The 18,624-nt window shown below is 52.6% G+C and overlaps 1 protein-coding gene across 4 annotated transcripts in view; it reads right to left on the bottom strand.

Moving 5' to 3' along the window:
- FAM193A (family with sequence similarity 193 member A) overlaps nt 1-18,624 on the bottom strand; it is a 153,491-nt gene that overhangs the window by 3,915 nt on the left and 130,952 nt on the right. For 3 of the 4 annotated variants that reach the window (XM_061145379.1, XM_061145380.1, XM_061145378.1), the window contains 5 exons: nt 17,158-17,437; nt 16,395-16,578; nt 15,145-15,375; nt 12,474-13,314; nt 5,707-5,788 (listed from right to left, as the gene is read on the bottom strand). In XM_061145379.1, the coding sequence (XP_061001362.1) occupies nt 5,707-5,788; nt 12,474-13,314; nt 15,145-15,375; nt 16,395-16,578; nt 17,158-17,437 (1,618 nt within the window). The remainder of the gene's footprint in view (nt 1-5,706; nt 5,789-12,473; nt 13,315-15,144; nt 15,376-16,394; nt 16,579-17,157; nt 17,438-18,624) is intronic. The other variant, XM_061145381.1, reaches the window with a different exon arrangement.

The raw sequence follows: 18,624 nt of genomic DNA, 5'->3' as shown, positions 1-18,624 counted from the left end.
TTTAGCAGGTTTTGGTATCAATATTGCATTTCTTTCGTAACATGAAGTGGGGGGACTTCCCTGGAGGTCAAGCAGTAAACAGTCTGCCCTTCCACTGCTGGGCATGTAGGTCTGATCCCTGGTCAGGGACTTAGATCCCACATGCTGTGGGGCACAGCTAAACAAATAAATAAAAAGGTAAAAATCAAACCAAACAAACAAAAACACAAATTGGGGAGCATGCTCCTTGCTGTCTCATTGCAGTCCTCTGGTAGGATCTGTGAGACCAAACCATCTTTCTTTGAAAGTCCTGGAGAACTCACGGTAAAACTCTCAGAACGCGGTTTTCTCACGGGGAAGACGTGGAACTACTGCTTCAGGCTAATCGTTATTGGACCACTCAGGCTATTTTTTTATTGAGTTAATTTGTGTTTTCTTTAAATTTTAAAATGAATTATTGCACACTGATCCCGCCTCTGGCGTTGTGGCCTCCTTTTCACTTACATGTCCACAAAATCAGAGAAGCTCTTCCTGTTACAGAGAATTTCACACACACACACGAGTGGGACAGAGAGCCATCACCCAGCCTGGATGACCATCAACATCCTACTTCTTCTCTAATCTAATCAGGGTATTTTGAGGTGTCTTTTGGCTATTTTTCTTGACTAGTCTCTCAAAGGTTTATTTAATGTTTCCAAAGACTCAAATTTTGGCTTTGCTGATCTCTGGTTCCTATTTCATTATTTCTCTTATGTATTACCTCCTTTGTTTCACTTTCTTTGAGTTTATTCTATTGTTGTTTTTCCAATTTCTCAAGTGAAATTGGTAACTCACTAATGTTCAGGTTTTTACTACCAACTCCAGCATTTAAGGCTTCAGTGGAAGTGCTCTCAAGAGCAAACCTTTTAAGTTTTCTTGGAGTGCTGTTTTTTACAATGTTTGTTTTCTGCGGCACACCAAAGTGACTCACTCACGCCTATGTGTCTTTGCATCTTCTCTCCCACGTGGCTGATCACAGCACACCGCACAGCTCCCTATGCCTGAGGAGGGCCCTGCTGCCCACCCACTCCGCCTGGAGCAGTCTGCACCCCCTCACCCCACACTCCCGCCCCAGTTTGCTCTCGGGTCTGTGATTCTGTTTTTGTCTCACAGACAGGTTCACTTGTGTCACGCTTCAGACTCTACACATAACATCATATGATGCTTGTCTTTGTCTGGCTGACTCACTCAGTAGGATACTCTCTAGGTCCATCCATGTTGCTGCGAATGGCACTGTTTCAGTTTTTTTAAGGCTGCTTAATATTCCTTCGTGTCTGACTCTTTCTGACCCCACGGACTGCAGCACGCCAGGCCTCCCTGTCCATCATCAACTCCCGGAGTTTACTCAAACTCATGTCCATTGAGTCGGTGATGCCATCCAACCATCTCATCCTCTGTCGTCCCCTTCTCCTCCTGCCTTCAATCTTTCCTAGCATCACGATCGTTTCAAATGAGTCAGTTCTTTCCATCAGGTGGCCCATCAAGAGTTTCAGCTTCAGCATCAGTCCTTCCAATGAATATTCAGGACTGATTCCTTTAGGATGGACTGGTTGGATCTCCTCGCTATCGAAGGGACTCTCAAGAGTCTTCTCCAACACCACAGCTCAAAAGCGTCAATTCTTTGGCGCTCAGCTTTCTTTAGACTCCAACTCTCACATCCATACATGACTACTGGAAAAATCATAGCTTTGACTAGATGAACCTTTGTCAGTAAAATAATGTCTCTGCTTTTAAAATATGCTGTCTAGGTTGGTCATAACTTTTCTTCCAAGGAGCAAGTGTCTTTTAATTTCATGGCTGCAGTCCCTGTCTGCAGTGATTTTGGAGCTCCCCAAGATAAAGTCTCTCTCTGTTTCCATTGTTTCCTCATCTATTTGCCATGAAGTGATGGGACCAGATGCCATGATCATAGTTTTCTGAATGTTGAGTTTTAAGCTAATGTTTTCACTCTCCTCTTTCACTTTCATCAAGAGGTTCTTTAGTTCTTCACTTTCTGCCCTAAGTGTGGTGTCATCTGCATATCTGAGGTTATTGACTTTTCTCCTGGCAATCTTGATTCCACATTGTGCTTCATCCAGTCCAGCGTTTCTCATGATGTACTCTGCATATAAGTTAAATAAGCAGGGTGACAATATACAGCCTTGATGCGCTCCTTTCCTGATTTGGAACCAGTCTGTTGTTCCATGTCCAGTTCTAACTGTTGCTTCCTGCATACAGGTTTCTCAAGAGGCAGGTCAGGTGGTCTGGTATTCTCATCTCTTCAAGGATTTTCCACAGTTTATTGTGATCCACACAGTCAAAGGCTTTGGCATAATCAATAAAGCAGAAGTAGATGTTTTTCTGGAACTCTCTTGCTTTTTCCATGATCCAACAGATGTTGGCAATTTGATCTCTGGTTCCTCTGCCTTTTCTAAATCCAGCTTGAACATCCCAAAGTTCACGGTTCACATACTGGCTTGGAGAATTTTGAGCATTACTTTGGTAGCATGTGAGATGAGTGCAATTGTGCGGTAGGTTTGAACATTCTTTGGCATTGCCTTTCTTTGGGACTGGAATGAAAACTGACCTTTTCCAGTCCTGTGGCCACTGCTGAGTTTTCCAAATTTGCTGGCATGCTGAATGCAACACTTTCACAGCATCATCTTTAGGACCTGAAATAGCTCAGCTGGAATTCCATCACCTCCACTAGCTTTGTTCATTGTGATGCTTCCTAAGGCCCACCTGACTTTGCATTCCAGGATGTTTGGTTTGAGGTGAGTGATCACACCGTCATGGTTATCTGGGTCGTGAAGATCTTTTTTGTACAATTCTTCTGTGTATTCTTGCCACCTCTTCTTAGTATCTTCTGCTTGTTCGGTCCATATGCTTTCTGTCCTTTATTGGGCCCATTTATTGTGTCTAATTCTCTCTAAAGCCCAAATTGCTTTTTGTATCTTGAGGCTGTTTCATTAAACACGTAGGTTTGAAATTCCTGTTTCTTCCTAACAAATGGAACATTTTATCATTAGGCAGCAAACTTCAACTATCCCTTGTGTTAAAATACATGTCATCCGAGAATAACGCAGCTGCAACAGCTGTCTGTCTGTCTCTGTATCTCCACCTCTCTTTTCTAAGAAGACGGTTTTCTTCACTTTTTTTCGCACTGGCTCTTCGTGGCTGTGCCGGCTGCTCTCTGTTGCCAGGCGGGCTGCTCCTCGCGGCAATGCCCCTTGCTGGGGAGCCTGGGCTCAGGCCGCTGCGGGGCTTGGGCTGAGCTGCCCTCTGCAGGCAGGATCTCCCCAGTCCAGGGGCGAATGCGCGTCTCCTGCACTGGCAGGTGGGTCCTTCACCACCGAGCCACCAGGAAGCCCCCCAGCCTCTCTTTCCGTTACAGTTCAGGTTATTTTCTTGTATATAGCATGTGTATGTATTTATGTGTATATACATTAAAAAAATTTAACACAGTCTGACAAACTATATTCTTTCTGCCTACTGCCTATGATGGTTATTGAGACAACTGGACTTCTATCATCTTTTTAAAATCTGTCTACTGTACTTTCTCTACACTTGTTTCTCTTTTTGAGTTTTGACTTTTTTTTCCCCTCCTACTGATTAGCAGTTTATACATTTATTTTTATTATTTTAACGTTTGCTCTTAAAATTGTGTCCTGCCCATTTAGGTTCAGTCTGAATGGTAACTATTCTAACAATGAGAAAGGGGTTGAGGATACTCAGTTCTGATTACGTAACATTGAGCAGACATGCTGATGCTCAGTGCTGGGGTTCCTTTAAGTATAACGTCAATTAGACATTTACCAAGATTCACCAGCAAGTTTTTTCATCCCTGCCCGTGTATATCAGACTAACCTCCTGAGCTCAATTTCCTTTTTTTTGTGCCATGCTGTATGGCTCGCGGGATCTGAGCTCCCTGGCGGGCATGAACCATGCCCCTGCAGCACAAGCCCAGGCGTTCTCACCACTGGACTGCCGGGGAATTTCCAACGTCCTTTTTTCATGTATATAATTTTACAGCAGTTTCCTTTTAAACAGGTCTCTTTTCAGCATGCTCCTACACCTTTCTTTATTATGGGAAAGAATAATTTTGTGGGATTCATAATTATAGACTGACAATCTTTTCTGAATACTAAATATTGCTCCATGGTCTCTGGTTTCAAATGCCATGTGGAGGAATGGATTTTCGTTTGTTTATCCTACTGGTATATGTTGGGTTTCTGATTCTGTAGATTCGTATTTCCCATTAGTTCTGCAAAATCCTCGTCTCTTTAAACCCTGCTTTTCCATGGTCTCTCCATTTCCCCTCAGAGGGGCTTCAGTTAGACGCACGCTGGACTGAGCCCCCTCTTGGGTCTCCTGACGCTTCTTCCCCAGTTTCTATTCTCCTTACCTCTTGGTGCGTTCCAGTGTACCTTCCAGTTTATTAATTCCCTCTTCAGCAGCATCGAATCTATCACCTACCTATTGAGACGTTGATTTTAACAACTCTGTTTTCCACTTCTAGATTTTTACTGTTTTTCCTAAGTCCTGGGTGCTTGACAATCTTTGTTTATAACAAGTCATCTGTGATTATAAGCTGTGTGAATCCCGCAGGTCCACCTTGGGGAAACTTTCCTCCGAAGTGTCACCGACATGCAAGAAATGCCCTATTCCATTCCCTGCCCTCCAGAACCCAGCTTCAGGGCAAACTGTGTAAGAATTGAATAATTAGCTATAGCTTCTTTTGGACTTTGTATAAACACATTCATATCATCTGAGAATGCCAATTCCAATTCTTCGTTTGAATCCTTATTTTTCTTTTTTATATCTTAAGAAATAAAACTTGTGATAGAGCTATCCTTATTGAAATTGTTATTTTAATATCAAAGAATAGCTTTTAATGTTTCACCATTAAGTGTAACATTTACTGTATTTTCTGGATACCCTGTATCATGTTAAGGATATGCCCTTCTATCCTAGTAAAGAGTTTTTATTATGAATGCTTAACTTTAGCAAATGCTTTAGCATCTTCTAAGATTTAAAACACACACATTATATAATAAACATATATAATTTCCAGAAACATTCAGAATTTTATATCTCAAATATGAGTTAATGACATTGGAAACTGCTTTTTTGAGTGTATGTGTGTGTGTTTTTTCTGAAACAAAGAATTATAGTACTGCTAAGTAAAGAACAAAGCACTTTAAAGAAAAAAATTCTTGCTGTAACTCACATAATAGACAAAATATTACTGAAATTATGACAAACATTATTAAACATGTCTGAATATCAGGAAAATGGAATAAATTATCCACAATGTTACTTTTCACCTTAAGAGCAGGCCCTATCCCTGTTCCAACACCAACACAGATAAAGGTCAGTGGGAAGAGCTGTGAGAACAGAGTCGTGGCCCACGGTCCCCGGGGACGCTGCAGGCGAGGACCACTGTGAGAGGCACCGTGATGCCACAAGCCCAGCCTCACACACACGGGGAAGGCAGCAGTGACTGCGAGGGCAAGGCGGCTAGTGCGCGGGCACGGGGTGTGGGTGGGACGTGCACAGAAGGCCTTCACAAGCTAGGACACGGCAGAGTGGCCAGGCTGCGGGGCCTGCTGACACGACTTCTGCCCGAGACTACTGGCAGTGCTCTGGGAGGGGCATGCACAGCACCACGGAACCACTGTTTCTTCAGACACCAGGCCTAACATTTACCTTTTGAAATATTCCACTTCCCTCTCAGTCTCATCCATATCCACACTGTCTAGGTCGATATCTTTAGGCAGAAAAACATCATCTGCAAAGTGAAAGAAAAAAGGTAAGTCAACTAAATAGCAGGCCATCTTACCAGAACAGAACAAAGCAATTCGGTTTTACTTCAACCACTTCACAAACTAACCACCTTTTCCAGGATGAGATTTTGCAAAGGGCCAGAGGTGGGCGGGTATCGCTCGGGCGCCTGGGAACACGGCACAGTGGGATGAGCCGACTCCTGTGGACTGAAGGCCCTGCAGCGGCGGCGCAGGGGGAGAGCCCTGGAGAGGCCCCCGCTTCCCGTACCGGGTCCCCGCTGGAGGGGCAGGGGTAGGGCTGCCAGAAGACACGTGGCACATCTGCACCCTGGACCCAGCCTCTGGAGGAACCCGGCTCTCCCGGGCCTTCGGTTCATTCAAGCACCCTCCAGAGACTTTATCATCGGCCTTGAGGCTGTCCCGACCGAAGAGCAAGGCTGTCTTTCAGTCTGCAGGTGAGGGGCCCTCTTTGGAGACAGGTTACAGCAGGCAGCCTGGGCACCTCTGGGGGCCGTAACTCTCTCCTCTGCTTTGCCCCCCGGCCGGGGCCTGCAGGATGCGGTGTGTTTCCTGCCTGAGCTCAGGTGCCGGAGGCTTGATCCGTGCAGACCTGCGCACTGCGGGGGGAGGGGTGGGGGGGCAGTAGTGCCCGCGCACCCCCAGGCTCCACCCAGGAGCGTGCAGACCACCGCTGCTGCTCTGTTAAAGGCCACTCTCCACCCTGTCCCCACCTTGGCATGGGACAACTTTTTGGCACCTTCCATAGAGACTCTTTCCTCCTCTCACGGGGCATTTGCACAGGAGTGTGACAGAGTATACGCCGCAACGGAGTTACAGTAGCGGAGCCGCGGCTTAGCTGCACAGCAGCTGCCCACGGTTCTGAAGGGTCTCGGCGGCAGGCGGGGGCCGTCACACCCACCTGCCACAGCAACGCTGCCCCCAGGACCGGCAGGACCACAGCCCCCAGCCCAGAGCTCGCTGCCCGGGTCCTTCCCGGAAGCCCAGTCCCCCCGGCTTCAGCCACAGCCGGACACCAGCAGCACCACCCACCCCGCCCCCGCCCCGGCCGGGCCGCACGTGCACGGGGCCGCCTCCTGCGTGCAGCCGCCCCACTCGGGCACAGCCGTGCCCCTCCACTCGCGCTCCTCACGCTCACGGCCCCCGGTCAGCAGGCTGGGCACGCTCCCCGTCGACAGCCAGGGAAGCCTGTGCGCCGTCGCGGCTGCCTCGTGCTGAGCCCCCGCCCCGCCCTCCTGCCTGCACATCGCGCCCCTCCCCGAGCCGCGCCCACTCTTCAGGCCTCCCGTGCACACCTCCCAGCAGCACTGCCGGGCCCACCTGCTCGGCGGACACTGACACGCCAGGAGAGTTTACACGAGTCACGAAAACAACGTCTCAGAAGGCCCAACTGCAAGCCGTTCCATAAATATGATAGTTCTAGAAGAAGAGCAGCTTCAACCACAAAAGCAAACACAACAGGAGGCACGTCTGCTGGGGACGCTGCCACTATAAAGTGATTTCTGATACTCTTTTCTGAATAGAACTGATAACCAGGGTCAAAAATCGTGGCATAAGGAAAAAAATAGGATGGAACTATAGCCAGGATTCAGTATTAGAGAGACATTTTTTGCACAAATAAGCTGTATTAACCAGAGTGGAGAGAAAGCTGACCGAGGACTCACTCCAGGCCTGACTGGCTGCTCACTGTGCAGACCACAGAAACTGCTTGCTTCTCTGGATCGCGGGGCACTCACCCCGGCCCCGATGGGAGCACATGCGCCCAGGATCTCTGCAGGAGGCGGGCACCCACTGCACGCACTCACGTGCAGACCTACGAACACCAAGCGCTCTGACAACAGAGCCGCTGAAAAATGGCACAAGAAGGACGGCAAAGTCGGGAGTGGAGAGAAGGGGCTCAGCGTGCGGCTGCCCCCCAGCAGTGAGCAGGACCAGGGCCCCATCAGGAGCAGGGAGGGGGCCCGGAGGGGCGGGAGCACAAGGCCACAGGTGTTCCGAAACAGCGACATTTAGGGGAAAAAGCAGCAAAGCGAACACGTCGCCCGGAAGGAGAACACAAACAGGAAACAGGTCTAATCATCACACAGTGATGTCACGGAAAGGGGCAGACTCACCTGCGACAGGTAAGACTGTCAACACGGCTCACACAGCAGACTCGGCTGTCTAAGCTGTGTACAAGGGAAGGACCTAAAACCACGTGGCTCAGAAAGGCCAGAAACAAAGCATGACAAAGGTGCCCACCAGGCAAACAGAAGTCAGGCCGAGAGCAAGAAGCACAGCAAAAAGGAGAGCTTTCATAATAAAAGCCACAATTCAGTAAGAAATCATTAGGAATGTGTACCAAGTAACACAGAAACCACCTTTGTAAAACAAAACTACACGAAAAATAAAAACCTCAGTAATAAATAACAGAATATGGGTTAAGAGGACAAAAGCCAAGGAAAGTATGGAAGACTCAAAAATAAACATAATTCAAAAATATATCATGGATATAAACATGTACTTACATATAGTTTTATACCATGAAAACAGAGAAAATATACTTTTATCTCAAATGCACACAAAACAATTGCAAAAACTAGTCACAAACATAATACCAGTAATTTAAAATTACCAGTAATTAAAAGTAGAAATAATTATAAACAACACTATCAAATCACAGAGTTCAAAACCTAGAAATTATTACTATGAGAGGTTTTCCCATCTGGAAATCTAAAAGCTACCTATTAAACTACTGGGTGAAAGGGGGGAAAAAACTACATCGAAATTACTGAATTTCTAAAAAAGAAACCAAGTGGAAACATTATCAGATATTATGAGATATACTTAAAGGGAAAGTTCAGAGAAAAGATTTTCAGAGAAAAATTCAAAATGTTACTTTGATCAATAAAATTGAAAGAATGAAAAGAAATGAACTCAATTACCAGGTAAAAAAGTTGTAAAGAACAATGAAGTGTAACAAAAAAAAGCACAGGAAAAAAAGATAAAAATGGAAACTAATGCAGCAGAGGAAAGAATAAAAATGTACCTAATTACTAAATCAAGAGCCTTTTAAAAAAAAAAACACATTATACAGATAAACTATTAAATTTAATAGAGTCAAACAGAATAGGGAGAAAGGACACACAAACGTACAAAATAGGAAATGATGAGAGGAAAACCACCACTGAGAGAAAGTTTTTAAGAAGATGCTTTGGGGACGTCCATGGTGGTCCACTGGTGAAGAACCCACCTTCCAATGCAGTGGATGCAGGTCCAAGTCCTGGTCGGGGAACTGACATCCCACGTGCCTTGGGGAAACTCAGCCCGCATGCCACAGCACAGACCCAGCACAGCTAAAAACAAAACCAACAGAAAGGCATGCGCTCTGCAGACGTCTCTGTAACTAAGCTGGAAGACTAGCTGAACCGATCATTTACCACTGAAACATAGTTTACAAAAATTAACCTCATAAAAGACAGAAATACCTTAACAAACCAATTACCACAGAGGACAGAGAGAATGTTCTCAGGAAACTACTCCACAAAAAAGGCGCCAAGCCCAGGGGGGCCGCACAGGAGATTCCTATCAAATCATTAAAGCCTGAACAGTCCCAGTGGAGGGCGAATTTCTCAAGAATACTGAAAATGAAAAACAAAACCTTCCTAATCATCATGAAGTGCAACAGGTCTAAGAAGAAAAATGTTTAATCTACACAGATGCTAGAAAACCTGACAAAAATCAGCTCACTCTTGATGAAGTATTTTTAAAAAGTAGGACTTATTGGATATTTTCTTAACATGATAAAATACATGAACCTTAAAGCCAAAATCTTAATATAGAAACATCAGATGTTTTCATTAAGTTTACGAATGATGCAATTAAGTAAGAGAAAATGAGGCTTAAGAACTGGAAAAGTAGAGTAAAGCTTTCTCTATTTGCAAACAGACAACAGAAAACCCGAGAGACTCAACATGACCGAAGGAACTCACTAGGGTGGAAGGTGGAAAGCTAAGGTGCAGAAAGCGGCGGTTTTCATACATAAACGCAGAGACCAGGCGGGGGAGCAGCGTCCACCAGAAATAGCACGGGCCACAGACACCACGCGAGGGCTTCCAGGGGCCACATTAAAAAGTAAAGAGAAACAAGGAAAACTAGCTTTAGGAATATATATTTAGCTAAACATAGCCGAAAGATCATTTCAGTATGTAACCAGTGTAGAAAATTATATTGAGGTATTCTACTTTTTTTTTCCATATTAGGTTTTAATGGTGTATGTTTTTACCCTCACAATCCCCTCAACTTGCACTGTGACCATTTCAGTGCTCAGGGGTGACACATGCCTGGCTGCTGCACCGGATTGTCCAAAGTCAGAATGTACGATGGCAGAAGACATCGCATTAAGGTTAAAAGCAAGAAAGATTAAATACTCAGGAAGAAGCTTAACAAGAAATGTGAAAAACCTATTAGAGAAAACTTAAAACATTCCAAAAAGAGATAAAGTGGATTTAAACACATGGAAAAACTCCCCCTGTTCTTGGTAAGGACAAACATCATACAAATCAATTCTCCCTAAATTAATTTATAAATTTAACACAGTGCCAATAGAGACACCAACAAGGTTTCTTCTTTTTTAAGGGAGTTAGGCACATTTACACTGAAGTTCCTATGGGAATAGAAACCCGAAAGAACAGCCAAGACAACACTGAAAAAGACTCTGAGGGGAGAGGAGCCGCTGCAGCAGCTCACCCGGCACACCCAGGCTGGGCAGACAGCCGGGGGAAGAGGAGGAGTCCCAGACAGGCCCAAGGACACGGCCCCGCACAGCCCACCGCAGCGCCCTGGGCCCCTGGAGAGGAGCTTTGCAGGAGCTGGTGTTGGCGCATCCGCCTGAGGATGAAACTGGATTCATGCCTCACATGACACACGAGAATAAACCCCAAATACACATATCTGGGAGATCAGTGACAAAAGCGAAACCATCTACCACCAGCAACACGGGGCACTCCTCCCCCACCTCAGAGTAACTGTTCCAAGTCCCTAGACCACAAGAGAGCAGTGAGCTGACCCCGGAGGTGCCCGGGGAAGCCTGGGCAAGGCCAGAACGCAGCACACACAGCGAGAGCCAGCGTCCATGAGAGCCCTGAGCAGTGCCTGCAGCAGGCAGCGCGGCCACAGACGGACATCCCACTCACACAGGCCTCTCACACAAGGACGGGAGGGACCACACACCCAGCTGCAAGATGAGAAAAGACACGAGTGGGAAATTCACGAAAAGATGTAGAAACAGCCCTTAAAAATAGGACTCGCTGCAGTCAGAGAAAAGGCACGTGATAGCCCCTACCGGACGGGCCGGGTCTGGAGCCTGACGACAGGACGCTTCCGAGAGGGTGGGCACGCGCTCCGCTGCGCCTGGACGGCGCCGCCCCACCTGGGCCCGCTGACCGCGCGGCAGCTCTGAGCCCACCCCCCATGGACCCCCAGGCCCAGAGCAGGGGAACGCCCTGTGCCCACGGGGAGGGGGCGGCAGGGGGTGCAGTGCCAGTGCGGGCGGCCGCGGCACTGAGGGGTCTGCGCGCGCACACCCTCCCGCCTCAGTCCTGCCAGCAACACCCCCGCAGCCCCCGGGGCGGGTCTCAGAGTGGGAAGAGAGGACGCCGAGCCGCACGTCTGACTGAGCAGGGTGCACGGGGTCCTCCGCCAGGGGCCCCCGGGCTGAATCTGGGGCATCGACATAGACAGTGCAGGTAAAGGGGTACCGCCGACAGCACCGGGCGAGGACTCCTGCCACAGTGCCCACAGAAACACGAAGAAAGGGAAGAACACATCCGGGGGAGGAGAACGGCCCCTCCTGCAGGGCACCGCGTGAGAAATGCAGAAGGAAGACAGAAACAGCGCCGTCTGGAAACAGCACCGGAACGACCTGTCTGGCGAGCGAGGGCTGCTGGCCACAGATGCTCAAACTAGCGGGCAAGCGTCGGATGCACCACACGGGGCTTGTCTGCCCCCGAGACACTGGCCTGAGCAAAGGCCGGGAGGCGTGGTCCTCATGGAGGAGACACTCCCCACCCAGCGGCCTGGGAGCACCAGGGTCACCGCCAGGCGGGCAGGGTGTGATTCTGACCGCGCGGTGCCCGCGGATACAGAGCAGCTGCCAACAACGCACAAGCTGAGCCTGCCTGTGAGGAAACGGCACCCAAGTGAAATGGTTCTAAAAAGGCATTCATTCTGAATGTGGATGGGCCGCACTCTTTAGAAACACGAGGTTGTGAGAAAGGGAGGAACTGACGGGGGCCCCCGGGGAAGGCCCCGCGTCAGGAGAAACGAGCTTTTCCCATAAAGGACATTACAGGACAGAGAAACAGGAACGAGGCTCCGGTCTCCAAGGCAGAGAACAGCCTGGGTGGCGTCGATCCCTTGCCTCTAACTGTCCCGTGGTCTGGAGAGAGCACCCTCTCTGGAGGAAACACACACAGGAGCATCTAAAGGGCAAAGGGCAAAACAACTCTGCTCTGGTTCAGAAACACAGTCCGGAGGCCAGGAGGACGGAGCCAGTGTGACCGCTGACCGGGGTGTGCGCGGGGTCCTTGAGCTCTTCCCGCGGTCGGGGGGTCCGGAGGCTACCTCACGACAACCAGACGTGGCAACGGTGCCCACATGGCCCTGCGCCGGGGGAGAGGCCCCTGCACTCACCGATGGAGCTGCTGGCGCGCTCCCCTTTCTTCTTCTTGCTCTTCCTGCTCCGGCCCTTGGGCTGCGGGGACTCCGCGGGCGCCGGCTTGCCACTCTGCAGGGCCTCGCCGGGCGCAGGGGGCTCCGCGGGGCCCGGGCCCGGCTTCTCCTCGCGGACGTGGCTCGGCTTCCTGTTGCTGCTGTTGGCCTTCCTCTCCTCCCTCCGGGGGTCCACCAGGGGCGGAAGGTCCAGCACTCTGGCCTTGGGCTCAGGCTGCGGTCGGGGCCGGGCCAGGCCCTCTGGGGCCCGGGGGGGCTCCGCGGGCTTCCGGGTGGGCTCGCCGGCGGCCTTGCTGCCCGGCCGCGGCTTCTGAGGGCCGGCGCCCGCTTTGTGGTGATGCACCATGTCCAGCAGGAAGGACAGAGGCTCCTGCTGCTCCCCGCTGACCCCCTTGGGCAGGAGCCGCTTGGCTTCCCTGGCATCCATGGGCTCGGCAGGGTCCGCGTGTCTGGAGGGGTCGGCCTCCGGCCCCGGGCCCACGTGGTCCGCATGTCTGGAGGGGCAGGGGGATGAGGTCTCGGGGTCTTCGGTCGGCTCCAGCAAGCCGTTGTGGATGGTCTCGGTGCCGGGCGCCGACTCTGCGGCCGTCTGGAAGCTGCCAGCAAGCATGTCCAACTTGGGGCAGTCCTTCCCAGGCCGGTCCTTTTTCTTCTTCTTCACGGCCCGCAGCGTCTGGAGCTCCTGCAGCCGCTGCAGCCCCTCCGTCAGCCGCGCGTCCTCGGCCCGCCGCCGCGGCTCCTCACGCAGGTGCAGGTGGCCCCGGGCCCGTGCCTCGGCCTCCAGCCGTGCCTTCTCCTCCAGCTGCGACGGAAGGAAAGGCAACGTGAGACAGAGCAGCGGGGCGCCTGAGAAAGTGAGCCGCGGGTGAGACGGTAACTCTGAAAGGGGCTGGAACAGGCCAAAGCCTCAGAGCAACCCATGTCAATGCAAGGGTGACGGTGAACAAGCCCCCCACAGCCTGAGCTGCCGGGGGGTCGGGGGTGGGGAGCAGAGGCCGAGGTCAGAGCGGCTGTGTGCTCCTGCCCCCACGGGCCCGGCGTCCGGGAGCGGGCGGAGGACGCAGCTGCCAGCACAGGGCTGCGCGGGCGCCTCGCAGGTGCTGCCAAGCCCACCCAGCGAAGCCCCTGCTGACGCACTCACGGGGTCACAAGGACACGCAAGGAAATGTGTGCTAAGGAACTAGAAATTCCTTTCTCCCACCCTAGCAGGTAAGATTTCCAACTTGTGCTCACTAGCGTGATAGGGCTAATGACTTTCTAAAATATTCAACATGACGTGACAGACAATGTTTATTTCTGCTGTCCAACTGGCAGGAAATTAATTTTCATCTCCGGTGAAGACTGTATGTTATCAGTGACACACATTCCAAGAGCATAAGTGGAAAAAACCCCTGTCTAGCAAACAAACACCCAGTAAGAGAACAGAGAACAGCTTCTCCATCACGGGCTCCAGCGAGGCCTGTGCTGGGAAAATGCAAAGGTCCCTCCAAACTTCAGCACGCCTCAGAGTATTTCAGAAGGCAATGCTGATAACAGACAACCTGTCTTTCCACAAAGCTTAAATATAAAGTTAGGCTGAAAATTCAGTGACAGATTTTTCAAAAAATCTCAAGTAAAGTTCGTTCAAAACCCTTGCTCCCTCTGTCAGGCAGGCGGCGTTCTGGAGGCGGCACCGACAGCGCCCCCAAGTGGCCCCCCGGGCACCCGCGCACCCCCCCGCAACGCAGCAGCCACAGTGCGCCTGACCCCGGTCACCCTGAAAAGCAAGGTGCTGGGCGGAGAGCACACAGGTGAGTGGGCGCCGGGGTGGCCTGTGCCGAGCCTGGAGGGCCTGCAGCCGCATGTGGAGTCAGGCTGCCGCAGGGACAGAGGACAGAGGACAGGGGCGGGGGGACAGTCCAGAAAGCACCTGCCCGAGCCGAGGTTTCGGGGAACCCAGTGGGAAGTAGACCCCTGGGTCCCCACGCTGCAGCGCCACCGGGAGGAGCACATGCTCCCCACACCAGGTGTGTGGCAGGAACAGGCTGGTCGCTCCAAGCCCCTCTTCAGACCGGGGGTCAACCCGGACCCGTCTCAGGACCAGGAGGTACGCCGCCAGCAGCGAACCCACACCCCACAAGCACGACCACCCCAGAGTCGCCGTGAGCGACGGGGGGCAGCACCGCACAAGTGGCCCAGCCGGGGTGGGCAGGGCCCCTCATCACCCCACAGTCGGTCTGCGGCCTGATGAGCCCCCCGCGAGCACAGCCCGCCTGCCTGCTGAGGCGCTCGGGGAGCCGGGCACCGGGAGGGTCCTTGAGAGAAGCGGGCAGGTGGGGCAACCAGAGGGCGGGCCGCTGCTTTCATGCACAGCCCTGGAGTGCCGGCTCGGAGCAAAGTGATGCCTTACCCGCCAGCTCCACAAGCCCACAGCACCCCCTGCCCTCGGCAACCGAGGGCTCCTGCTTCGACTTTCCTGGGGAAGACGCGCCTTCAATAGACAGAGGGCGGGCCCGCTATCGCCAAGCCAGCAGCACAAGGACCCGGGGGCTGGTCTGAGCGCCACGGCTTGGAAGGGACGCGTGGGTCCCGTTCGGGCTGGCCGAGGCCACCGGGGCTCCGGGAGCAACGTGGGGGCCACAGCCCCGATTACCTTCCTCTGCTTGTGCCGCGCGCGCTTGGCGGCCCGCGTACTGCTCACGGGCTTGGTCTCCGAGCTGTTTATGAACTGCAGCAAGTCCTCCACCCTGCGATGGTCGACCACACTCTCCCGTTCTGAGAGCTGGTCCGCCTTCTTGGGCTGCTCTTCCTTCCTCTTGGTCAGCCGTAAACGGAGCTTTTCCCTCATTTCTGCATAATTTCTACTTGTGGGTGCGGCTGGAGGCTACAACAAATGAAAACATGACTAACTCAAGTTTTAATGACTGCGAATATGACAGATTTCAGACCACAGCATTTAAATAGAATTTTTTCTTATTACTCAAGTACCCCCTGTATGTCAGGAAAAACAAATAAAAGAAACAAACGGCAAGAAGAAGAGAAGCCTTTCATCACCCATTACCCAAAGGTAGTATCCTGGCATTGACCTGTCGAGCTCCATACATTCAGGGAAAATCTGGCAGAGAAAATCTGGCAGAGGACATACAACTATGCACACAAATGATTATTTTCAAACTAAAAAATAAACAATTATCCATACTACCTGATCCATGTTTAATACAATGGAGCTTTCACGGCAATAAACAGGTATACCGTCTCTCTCCACACCCGCTCACAGGTTCCCTTTCCAGGGGTGAGACGGCTTCTCACCGACGACTAAAGCCAAGTGCATGTATTCAGGAAACGCAGACAGAACTGGAGAAGACGGCAGACACCTCCTGCCCTCTGCTCCTCCACGGCCCGCCCAGGCAGCGCGGCTGACACCTGCCCCCGAGGGCAGAGTGGCCGTCCCGGGACACCGCCCAGTGTGGACTGCCCCGCTGGGCCGTGCCGTCGAGCCCAGCACGTGTGTGACACACGGCCCTGCGGGGCTGCCGTCCATGTGCACACACTCAGCAGCGCCCGCGCCTAGGCATCAGCAGGTCTGACTTCAGCTACTATTCCAAACACCACAATCAAATGCAAAAACAACTAACTCTGGGCAAGTATTTTTCATTATTTCTGTAGGACAAGTACAACCTGGAAGTGGAACTGCTGTTTTATTAGACAGTATCCTGATTTTATTAATAACTATGCTGCAAACAAAGCTTTACACACGACATAGCCATACCCTGAACTCAACCTGGGGCATTATTCTTGCAGAGCAGTGTGCATTGACCGCTCTCACTGGAACGAGCGTTTGCAAGCCCCCCGCTCACAGCGACCCGCGCCCGAGGCGGCCGCGGGGAGGGCAGGCGCACTCACCCCGCCGTGTCCGAAGAACTCGCAGTAGCAGCAGTCGCAGTACTTGCCCTCCTTCTGGTTGGTGGAGGTGGAGGTGCTGGAGCTGTGCTCGGAGCAGCTGTCCTCGTCCGCGCTCTCGTCCCCGTCGTCCTGCTGTGGGTCGTACACGCCGTTCTCGCAGCGATGCCCTTCGCAGTCAGGGTCGCTGCAAAACCGCGCAGGGCCTGTCAGCAAGCAGCCTGCCCGGCAGGGGCGCGGGCAAGGTGTGGACCTGCCCGGCCAGGGGCTCACGCAGGCGGCACAACACGAGGGGTCACGCCTAGAGGGGCTCATCAGGGCCACACACGTCCCTTCCCCTCACCCCGCTTCATCCTGGAGGTGTGTGTGGGGAGTGGCGGCAAGTTCAAAGGGAACAAAAACTGTCTTTCATTAAAACCTATCAAGCATCTTGTACAGTTCTCTGCTCCTGCATGCGTGCTAAGTCACTTGGTCGTGTCCAACTCTCCCCGACCCCATGGACTGCAGCCCACCACGCTCCTCTGTCCATGGGATTCTCCAGGCCAGAATACTGGAGTGGGTTGCCATGTCCTCCTCCAGGGGACCTTCCTGACACACAGATCAAACCCAGGTCTCCTGCATTGGCAGACAGGTTCGTTACCACTAGTTCCACCTGGGAAGCCTAACAGGTACCAAATACCACTCCAAAACACCCAAGGCGCTTGCTCTTGCGTCCTGGGGGGTCAGGGAGCACCGCACCCCAGCCTCCCCACCAGGCCAGGCTCACCTGCAGACACTGGGGGGTGCGCTGACAGAGCCATCGGTGGTGGGGGGCAGGGGGGCCACAGGAGCAGGACAGAAGCTCTTGAGCGACTCCACAAAGCCGGGGGAGGCGGCTGTCTTGGGGAAGGACACGGCTGCGATGTTGGCCAGGTGAGGCGTGGAGGCTGGCGAGAGGGCGGCGGGGGCGAGGGCAGGCAGAGGGGCCAGGCCTGTGGGGCTGCTCCTCGGGGCGGCCGGCACCCCGTGCCGGTGATCTTCCTTGTTGATGCCGTGAAAGACGTCACCTGCGTCAGAGATGCTGGAGTCACTGCCTGAGGCCTGTCTCTAACTTCCAGCTTTTTTTTTTTGGAAAACCAACTTTTGGTCCGAAAATGTTCAACTCCATAGAAAACTTGCCCTTCATCTGCATTTGAGATTCGTCACTGTTTTGCTACATTTACTTTCTCCCCCACACACACTTACCTGGTGGCTTAAGGTGGGGGCGGCAGCTGCTTGCCCCTGGGCGCATGGCCTGGGCTCCTGAGAATACGCGTCTGTGCTGTGAAGCGGGCACGCCAGCCCGGCTGCAGACACAGCGCCCCGGGGGGGATCGTCTCAGGCACAGCCCACCCAGACTGTCGGCCTCGCCCACAGCCTCTGGTGGCTTTTCCCCCAGCCCAGTGTCTTTTAAACTCTTTCTTCCTGACACAACATTGACCTCTCCCAAGCTGAGGCCAGCTGTCCACAATTCTGACTCAGAGAAATGCTGGGGGCAGGAGTCCTGTGACGGTGGCATGGGGTCCTCCCACTGACCCCACCAGAGCACCTAAGGCACCTGCTCCCGGCGGCCCAGCTACCTCGGTCTGCGCTCAGGAGCCGTTGGGGCCAACCCATGGGCCCTGCACCCAAACGGCGGGCCTGCTGCGGTCTCTGAACAGAGACCCCACGTCTGAAACCTGTGACGCTGCCTACCTGGGCGCAGAGTGGCCTCTGCACTATGGGCCGTGCATCCGAGGCAGCAGTGAGGTGTGACCCAAAGAGCCCCCCACCCCCAGCTCCCTCTCCTGAGGACCCCGAAGGAGCCTCAATGTTGGCTGGGTGCTGCCAGCCACACCTTTCCTCCTCTCGATGCTCACGCAGCCCTAACTGGCTCACGAGGCCTCTGTGGTCCTGCTCCCGTGCGCCTCTGACCGTCACCTTCGAGCGCCCTCTGCCCTGGGCTCAGATCAGAGCGGCTGCGACAGCACTTCTGCATGAGGGGCCCACACGGCGGCCGGGCTACACCTCGGGCAGGCTGGCACCCTTTCGGCTCACTCCGCATGAGGCTCCTGCTTTAAGGTGACAGAAGATCCCTCTCCGTGTTCTGAAAGCAATGCCCTCCTCCCCTCACAGAACATGACGTGAAGAGAGGCAAGGTGGGACGCAGGGTGGCAGAGCCCCGGGGGTCGGTGTGACAGCCCAGAGGACACGCTCCTGGGCACCTGTAGCTGTC

The sequence above is a fragment of the Dama dama genome, chromosome 6, assembly GCF_033118175.1.
Source record: "Dama dama isolate Ldn47 chromosome 6, ASM3311817v1, whole genome shotgun sequence".
In the NCBI taxonomy this organism is placed as follows: domain Eukaryota; kingdom Metazoa; phylum Chordata; class Mammalia; order Artiodactyla; family Cervidae; genus Dama; species Dama dama.
This window is presented reverse-complemented; position numbering and strand designations above follow the sequence as displayed.